Source organism: Oryctolagus cuniculus, chromosome X (assembly GCF_964237555.1).
Source record: "Oryctolagus cuniculus chromosome X, mOryCun1.1, whole genome shotgun sequence".
Classification (NCBI taxonomy): Eukaryota; Metazoa; Chordata; class Mammalia; order Lagomorpha; family Leporidae; genus Oryctolagus; species Oryctolagus cuniculus.
The window spans coordinates 128,358,857-128,368,047 of NC_091453.1; the positions used below are offsets into that span (position 1 = coordinate 128,358,857).

At 55.8% G+C, this 9,191-nt stretch overlaps 1 protein-coding gene across 2 annotated transcripts; it reads left to right on the forward strand.

Annotated features, from left to right (window-relative positions):
- The first annotated feature begins 245 nt into the window (after positions 1–245).
- On the forward strand, positions 246–4,681 carry LOC100357686 (melanoma-associated antigen 8). Of its 2 annotated transcripts, none has more exons than XM_008273464.3 (2): positions 246–337; positions 3,030–4,681. In XM_008273464.3, exon 2 carries the CDS (start codon positions 3,090–3,092, stop codon positions 4,095–4,097), a length of 1,008 nt encoding a protein of 335 aa, XP_008271686.2. In that variant the 5' UTR covers positions 246–337; positions 3,030–3,089; the 3' UTR covers positions 4,098–4,681. The 2 variants fall into 2 exon arrangements, with proteins under 2 accessions (XP_008271686.2, XP_051687572.2); XM_051831612.2 differs by having other exon boundaries at positions 256–564.
- Positions 4,682–9,191: the final 4,510 nt, after the last annotated feature.

Below are 9,191 nucleotides of genomic sequence, written 5' to 3' on the forward strand. Positions count from 1 at the left end.
GTCAGCCCTGGCGTGCCTTAGCACGGCTGTCAGCATCTTCTCTCCCCCTCCCAACCACTGTTCGAGGACGGTGGGACTTGGGCAGTGGGGAGCGGACTGAAATCTCCAGGGGGTGGGGGCGCCCAGGCTGTGCCAGGCTACAAGGGGAGGATCTCAGGGAGCACAGGGTGGCCGCCAGAGAACTCCATCCCGCCCCTGTGTTCAGCCCTGGGAGGCCCCGAGCACGGGAGCCGGAAGTGCCCTACCGGGACTTCCGGTTCTGCGGTGGCAGGGGCGCGTCTGAGACACACACTTGCGTCCGCAGAGAGGAAGAGAAGAAGCTGTGTTCCTGGTCAAGGTGAGACACTGAGAGGGCCACCCGGGAAGGCCTTACACCAGACAGAGGGCCCCGGCGTGTCCTGCTCCGCCCCTGCCGTCGACCCCGCTCCCCCCGGGGCTCAAGTGTTGAGTTGAACGCGGCTGGCCCGTTCCACATCCGGGGACCCTGGCAGTCGGAGCCTCGCTTTGACGGGGAAGACTCAGCTCGGCCGAGGGCCGGGCCACAGACCCTGCCTGATTACCGAGGTGAGGATGTTGTGGGAAGCCTGCGGGGACCCACTGTGTCCATCCCTGCCCTTGTGATCCAACTTGGAAAGCCTTGCGCATGGTGACCAGGCGCAGTCGTCTGAACTCGGCCCTGGCGGTCTGAGAGAGGGGAGGGGCTTGGAGTGAGGGGACTTGGAGTGAGGGGACGTGCGCCCAGGCCCGGCGGCACCCAGGGAAGGAGAGAGAGACGAGGGAAGGGGCTTAGACTCCAGATCAGGGGTGGAGGAGGGGCGAGAGAATCCCCATGGAAGCCTGCGCCTGCCATCCGCCTGTTAAGCCCCGTGCAGGGCGATCGGAGATGTGTTTCCCGTCTTCTGCCTCTGGACCTCAGAGAGCTTCGGGGCCTGTCAGAAGCAGAGAGGCAGGGCCTCGAGTGAGCAGAAGGAGGGCCCAGGTCCTGGCTGGAGTCGAGGAAGGACCTAGGCAGGAGGACGGGGACCAAGGCCTCCAGGGCAGAGGGCCCAAGCCTGGCCCCTTCTGAAAGCCCGGGCAGAGCCCGGGCATGGAGACTGGATTCCAGTCTATCCCGACTTCCACATCCCCTGCTGAGGTACACTTAGGGGCTGAGAAGCAGCAGCACCGCCTCCGGTGGTCACGGGGTGAGATTCAGGTCGTCCACAGAGTCACGATGAGGACCGAGACACTCAGGAAACCAGGGCAGAAAACAGCCAACCCAGCCTCTGCTGTGACTGCGAGGTTGCCCTTGAAACCCTTCAGGGCATTGTGAGGGAAGTGCAGTGGCTCATCATGGGGGCAGGAGAACTGGGGGGTGGGAGAAGCTCTGCAAGCGCAAGGATTCCAGGTAGGAGACAGGAGGAGGATCCGGGGTAATTTATACAACAGAGGACAAATGGAGCTCTCACTCATGCTCGGGCCCTGGGGGCACCTCAGCAGTGTGACCAGATGTTCTGCACCTCCCCCTTCCTGGCCAGGTGTCAGAGAGCTGTGATTAGGTTGAGGGAGACATCAAGTCAGGGGAGGGAGCCACACACAGGGAGCAGAGGGAGTCCAGGATCCGGCAGGTCACACAGTAAGGGATGTTAGTGAGGAAGAAGGCGTGAAAGTAACCCAAACCCCCAAAGTAGGGAACTGCCAGAGATGGGAATCCTCAGGGCAGGGTAGGTGGATGGACGTGGGAGCCTCTCATTTTGCCACGTGGTACAGGTGCAGTTCTTGGAAGTGGTTCTTGGACTCTGTCAGCAGAGGGAACTGCACTGTGTGAGCGGAGGGAGAAGCCCCCAAACCTGACCCACGGTATAGCCCGTTCATAAGAACTGAGGGTACGACCAGCCCAGAATGAAGGGCCCCGTGGGGACTGGATGTCGCTGTTCTCATCAGTGAAGGGAGCAGGTTAGGAGGGCCTTACTTGGCATGTTCACTTTACAGCAGGGGCAGGCAGGTGGGCATTGGTCAGGGACGTGAAGTCTTCATCTAATGGTTGATAGCAGCTGATCTCAGTGGGCCAGGGGTGAGGAAGGGCAGGCTCAGGCAGGAATGTAGACAGATAAGGCATGGGTGAAAAGGGGAGCCCCCACCCCTAAACAGAGGAGACCAATGCCTGCATCCAACCCAAATGCCTACACAGGTGTCTCGGGCTAAAGTGCCCTGTCCTGTTTGGGCATCATTGGTCTCAGCAAACTCAAGGACTTGTTGGTGAGAGCTGCTTGGACTCAGGTCAGGAGGGGGAGGTTCCAAGGTCCTGCCAATCATTGTAGTGGGACTGAGCCAGCTGCTCACCCCAGGATCACCCAACCCACTGAAATAGGTCCCCTCTGCCTGTCACCCCAGGTGAGACGTGGCCAGATGTGGGACCTTAGCTGCTTTTTGTTCCCTCTCTGGGAGTCATACTCTAGCTCTCAGATGTGCTTGTAGGCCGTTGGAGGCTTCCAGATCCTTCCCCAACAAAGTGAGAATTATGAGTGAGCATAGAGGGGACCATCTACATGAGCAGAGTGGGAACCTCAGTGATTCTGGTCCGTTCTCCAGTGAGGTCGAGGGCCTGGAGTAATGCTTGTAGTCTGAAGCCTGAGTTCTTCAAACAGAAGCTGCGGGAAGCAACAGGTGAACTGCTAGTCCTTAGGCGGTGCTCTTAGGTCACAGAACACACTATGCGGAGAATCAGGGTTAGGTGCAGTTACCAAAGCAGAATGTAGGGCCCCCCTCTCCTGCTTCTCACAGGAGTGAGGAACCCACGGCTCATGGCCCTACCTACTCTACTTCAGCCCTGAAGCCTTGCGCACTACTGGCCAGCTGGTTGCCCCAGGCTAACCATGTCTCTCAGTTCTTCCTTCCACTGCTACGACGACAGCCCCGCCGGCAGGAAAGGAGCCCTGTGAGGCCTGCGTTCACCACTCCGAGAGAAACCTCGTACGTGGGCCTTTGTCACAGCTTGCACGGCTGAGAGTCTCAGTTGCACTCACTCACGCCCTCTGTCTCTCCCCCAGGACTGAGGGTCCCCATCACAGCCGCTGCCGGCCCTCGTGCCAGCTGCCCCCGGGAAAGCTATGATGCCTCGTGGTCGGAAACATCGCCTCTGCAAGTTTGAGGGAGGCCTTCAGGCCCAGGGAGAGGATGCTCATTTGCCCGCGTACGGAGAAGAGGAGGCCACTACTGCCGGCTGCTCCCCCTCTGCTCTGATCCAGGGTACCCACAAGGAGGAGCCTGCAGCTGGGGTCCCTAGTCCTCCTGAGAACCCTCATGGAGCCTCCTCCAGCACTGCCAAATCATCTTCTGCATACAGCCAATCTGATGAGAGCTGCACCTGGCAGGAAGAAGAGGGCCGGAGCACCTGGCAGTACCTGGAAGACACAGAGTCTAAGCTCCGAGGTGCGCTGGCCGAGAAGATGGCTGAGCTGGTGAGGCTGCTGCTCCTCAGGTATCTCAGCAGGGAGCCGATCACCGTGGAAGGGATGCTGAGTTGTGTCACCGAGAATTATGAAGACTACTTCCCTGGGATCTTCTGCAAAGCCTTTGAGTGCATCCATCTGATCTTTGGCATTGAGATGAAGCAAGCAGACCCCACTGGCCATTTGTATGTGCTTGTCCCTGCACTGGGCCTCACTTGCCATGATGTGCTAGGGGGTGATCAGTGCATACCCAAGACTGGGCTCTTGATAGCCATCCTGGGTATCGTGTTCATCGGTGGTGGGCGTGTCCATGAGGGGCAGATCTGGGAAGCTCTGAGTGTAATGGGGCTGTTTGTTGGGGTAGATCATTGCATCTACGGGGAGCCCAGGCAGCTCGTCACCAAAGACTGGGTGCAGGCAGGCTACCTGGAGTACCGTAGGCAGGCATCCAAGAGCAGCAGTGCTCACTATGAGTTTCTGTGGGGTCCAAGGGCCCACGCTGAAACCAGCGCAATGAGAGTCCTGCAGTATTTAGCCAAGTGCAGTAGGAATGATCCCAGATTCCACCCCGCAGTGAAAGGAAAGGCCGTGAGAGATGAGGAAGGGGGCATGCCAGCAACAGGTGCAGGTGGTGCCAGTGGGAGTGAGGGAGGGCGGCAGGGTTGAGCCAGGGTTTGGGTGGGTAGCTTCTCTCCCCTGTGAAAGGTGGCCTATTCGTTATTCGTACCTGGAATGCAGCAGTGAGAGTTCTGGCTAATGGAGGCCAGCGTGCCTTTTACAGTCATGGGGTCTCGAGGTTTCGTGCTCCGCTTCTGTGCAAGTTATCTAGAAAGTACTCTTTTTTTTTTTTTCCGCCCGTTCTGGTATTTAAAATGGTTTTCCTATTAAGCAGATGTCTTTAGATTCTGTATCCGTGTAGGTGCTGCTCAATCATTACACACTTATTGCTGAACGTAGAGTTTTGGCATAAGAGTTTTGCTGTTTGCTCTTGAAATTGAAAAATGCATCTCTCTCTGTTCTGGTTCAAGATAGCATAGCAGTGGAGCAGATATTTCTTTGGAAAGGGAAAGAATTTAGCAGCAAAATGGATGGGATGACCAGAGACAAACAAGGAGAACGCATCCATTCATCCTTTACCCCATGAGGGCAATCCTGTAAAGTTAGTATGCGTGTACGCACACAGCTGGATTTGCTAGGCTGATATGGAAATGGAAAGCTACTAAGTGTTAATAAACAAGTTCCTGTGCTCACTGGCTCATGTATCCTTTCCACATCCACTGTGCTTCCGCTCTGTGGAAGGCCCTGTGGTGGGAGTGGAGATGCAGGGAGAGGCCACACCCACCCTAGCAGAGAAGGGTAGAGTCCAGCAGCAGCCTTCATAGGAGGAAGATGGAGAGATGTCCTCTGAGACCCACAGAACCAGGGAAAGACGGCTGAGCAGCCGGGGCCCCGGTGGAGAGCGGAGGAGAGTAACTGCCCTGAACTGAGGCCTTAAGGAATCTGCATTTCCTATTGTGGCAGTTCCATGTGTTGAAGCTGGGTCAGGGACCAGATCCTCAGGGCGTGGGTCTTCGTGCTCAGAGAGCATCCTGACGTTGAAAGTTACTCTGTTCAGGCCCTTCTGGGTGTGAGGTAAGGCAGAAAGACATCTGCTACCTGGGCTAGCTCTGGGACGTGTCCTGGGCTCTTGTGCCAGTGAGGGTGAGCATAGAGCAAGAAACAAGTGATTGATGCCCCCCAAGTGCAAGGCTCTGCGAGGTAGAGGGTGACTCTCCCTGGAAGTGAGGTCTGAAAGCCCTGACTGCTACTCCACTGCTGGCTGGGCAGGTCACAGCAAAAAACTAACAATTGTGTGTCTACTCCATGTGTGTGTGCATGTGCGTGTGTGTGTATAGATGGGTTTAGTGGTGTTTGTGAGACACACACACACACACACACAGAGAGAGAGAGAGAGAGAGAGAGAGAAATTGGACCAAGTTTAAGCAAGGGCTACAGTTTCTGGATGACTACAAAATGAATGCAGATAATTCTTTGGATGCAAACTCAGCTTGGAGGTAGGCAATGAGCTGGTTCCTGGCTGCAATTTTGGTGACTCTGAGCTCCACCCAGCTCCTCTGCCAGATGTTGTTGGGTGTCTTCTGTGCTGAAGTGTAGACCCAATTTAGTGCATGAAGGCCCTTGTTTGGCTAGTTATTCCATGTCCTGGTATGTCGCATGATCTGTGGCACATTCCAGAGAACATACAGCAGCAAAGGTGTGTCAGAGTGATAAGGTCCGGGAGGGTCCAGTGCTATTACAAAAACAGCCAGCTCCCCACTACGAAAGTGACACCACGCATCAGAAACTTCCCCAGTGCTTTTGGTACAGTGCCCTGTTCGAGGAGAGATCAGACAGGCCACACACACAGGAGGAACCCAGGCGTTAGGAGTTCCCCAGGATCTGGTGGCAGGGCTGGAGTAACAGGGTCTGCATTCATCTGGGGCCTCCACAGGGCCTCCACGCTTCACCCTGCACCCGGCCTGGGGCCATCCTTCTGACTCCAGTTCTTTCTCTTTTTTTTTTTTTTTAATTTTTTGACAGGCTTGCTGAAGCCTGTCCATGTACTAAAACCTGGTTAAAACAAATGCAGCTGAGTCTGCACATCTTGGCCATTGCCTGTGGTTGGATCCTTAAGAGCTGACTCTGCCCAAGTGAGGGTGTTGGAGTGCAGCCTCAGCTCTTGCTGGTACACTAGTGTCCATTCCCTGTCGTCCCCCAAGTGCCTGCATCCAGCCGTGGAACCTAGCCTGCTGCCCTGCCCTTCACTGCTGCCCAGGGACTGTGGACTCTACACAGAATCACCGGCCCTCCGTGTGACACGTAGCATTGCTGCTCCCTGCAGAGGTCCCGTGGTTCCACCAAAGTTCACCCTTGGCCCTCCCGGATATACCCAGCTCTGTCCTTAGAAAATTTGCTCTGGGCTGTGATTTTGGACACCATGTCGTCTCTCTCTGGGAATCACCAGCAGGCTCTTTGTTTTCCCCATGGGCAGTGAGTCGACTGCGATTTGCCTCATAATCAAATGTCCTTTGGGTTACAGCCCTGAAGGTAGAGAGAGGGTGACTGAAACTACTGAGATATCTTCCACAGCACGTGGAAGAGTTTCTTATTCCAAGCTGGGAACTGAATACATCGATAGTTGCATGGGTTCCTGAGGCTGTCTCTACCTGACATCTCTCAGCAGTCTCACAGAGGGGCAGGTTTCTGATCGAAGCTCTGTTCCTAAGAAGTGGGAGAAACACAGGCCGGCGCCGTGGCTCACTTGGCTAATCCTCCGCCTGTGGCGCCGGCACCCCGAGTTCTAGTCCCGGTTGGGGCGCCGGGTATTAGTCCTGGTTGCTCCTCTTCCAGTGCAGCTCTCTGCTGTGGCCCGGGAGGGCAGCAGAGGATGGCCCAAGTGCTTGGGTCCCTGCACCCGCATGGGAGACCGGGAGGAAGTACCCGGCTTCTGGCTTCGGATCAGCGCAGTGCCGGCCATAGCAGTCACTAGGGGAGTGAACCAACGGAAGGAAGACCTTTCTCTCTGTCTCTTTCTCACCGTCTATAACTCTACCTGTCAAATACAAAAAAAAAAAAAAAGAAGAAGTGGGAGAAATGCTTGGGAAGTGAAAGGTGTTGGACATGCTGTCTTGAATTTGAAGACAAAAGCAATGAACCACCATCCAACATCTTCCTCTCTTAACCACCCTCTTAAGCACCCTCCAGCAAAGTACTGGATTTCAGAGCGACTGATGACACGGCCACAGGTGCTCAGACAAAGAAGGTTACGTGTCAGCTAGCAGACTCACATGTCGTGAATTGACCTCAGCCTCATGGGGAAGGGGATCATTGGCATTCTGCTGGGATAACAGAGACCATGATAAAGGGAAGCATTCAGACTGTAGAGTCTCAGGACAGAGCCAAGGGAGGAAGGACCCAGACTGACAGTGGGAGGCCATCCTTGTCCTGTACCCCCAAGCCAATGCCACTGAGCTCTCTCAGCTGCTCCTCCTAAAGGCCTGGCTCACGAGCCCCTCCCCTACTGTAGCCACCCTGGTCTGAACTGCTGTGTGGGGGGCCACTTCTCAGCCTAATATGACGATGCTGAGGTTCCACAAGGAATCTGGTATCAGGCCTAAACTGGGCACGACACAGTTGTTGGATCCAGCAATACCCCGGAGGACACTCTTACCTATCCCCACAAGGCCCCCTGAATACAGGCCCCACGGCTGTCCTGAGTTTCCCGCTATTCTCTAGGCCAGCCAAGTAGGCAGAAGGGCTAGAGGCTGGGAATCTAGCCAGTCATGGGTCCCTGAATGCCCAAATGCTGCACAAAGGGACTGGTGGTTACGCCCTGGGCACCATGGAGGGGAAGACAGCTCTGGGGGAGGGACACAGGCTTTCCTTCATCCTCTCTGCAGGCACATGTGTCTTGGCAGTTTCCCCCAGGGCCAACTCCCACAGCCCAGAATCCTGCTCCTGCCGCTGCTCCTGCTCCCGGTGCAGAGGTCTGAAAGTGAACCCTGCAGGGACTAGAACCAGTTGTTCCAGGACTGCGGAGTCTTAAGGTGTGAAAGGACACTCAAGGTGAACAGGCTTTCAGGGGAACAGATATCCTGCACCCATCAATGTGCATGTGGATCTCAAGAGGTATAACAGGCTCAGAAACACTAAAATATCCTGGTAAGATATATCTCCGACACAGAGCAACAAAAGACAAAGACAGAGTAACGCGACAACACACTTCCACTTTGCCTCTTCATTTGGGTCACACACTTTCATGCAGTGGGTTGTGGTCCACGTGAACCAGGGAGGAGCTGCTGTCACCCGCGGTTACCGAATGTCCCATGCCTCATGCTGCATGCACGAGGATTGTAAGGAAGCCAGGGAGAGACTCACTCCACATGCTGTCCCCTCAGCCTCTTTCCAGCCGCATGTGGTCACCCCCTCCCCTGCAATGGAGACCAGGTCCTCAGGAGGACTCTTGCATTCAGGAGAGACAGTGAGGATGGAGTAGCTTCCCCTTGGACACACAGGTTGCCAGTTAGACTCTTGGAAGGTACACTAAAGTCTAGGGAAGGGCCCTGTACCCCCATCCAGACTCTGTCTCAGCCCTCCTCTCAGAGCTGTCTGAGTGACAGCTTTGGTCTCCTGCAGGCCAGCCCCACTGCTCAGGCTGCCTGCCAGGCAAACAGTGGAGCCACCAGGCCGCAGCACATGGCCATGGGGCACTCGGGCTCTCCCTGCTTCCACCTGAGCATCACGGACTGCAGTGCCCTTTGGACTGACCTTCAGGGTGGGTGGCCTTGCCCTCGGTGCTGTCTTGCGCGTTCCCCCTGGCTTTGCATTCGGCATCGACCCTGCATCCTCGATATGATCTCTTTGTTCAGCAGATCCTGTGTTCTCGATGGCCAGCCCCCACACGGGAGCAGGACAAGAGGAGGCTGGGGATCCAATGCTAGCCCAGGAAGGGCCTTAGTACACGTGTCAGGGGTCACCGCCATGGGGCAGTGATGGCAAGAGCCAGGTAGGAAGTCAGCTTCTTGGGAATGCTAATTTTGTCTGAGGACATCTCATGATTTGGGGTATGTCCTAATAACCACTGGGCCCCATAACGTGCTTCCCCTCAACAATCCTGTCTGGGGACTCCGTGGCTGGAGCTCGTAGCTCTGAGGATGGCTCGCACAACAGCCCTGTCCTGCTTCTCTGGATCCACCTCAGAAAGTAAAATCACATTCTCGC

Bases quoted from the DNA above. Each gene is read 5' to 3' on its own strand.
- LOC100357686 (XM_008273464.3), top strand. From the start codon at position 3,090: ATGATGCCTCGTGGTCGGAAACATCGCCTCTGCAAGTTTGAGGGAGGC.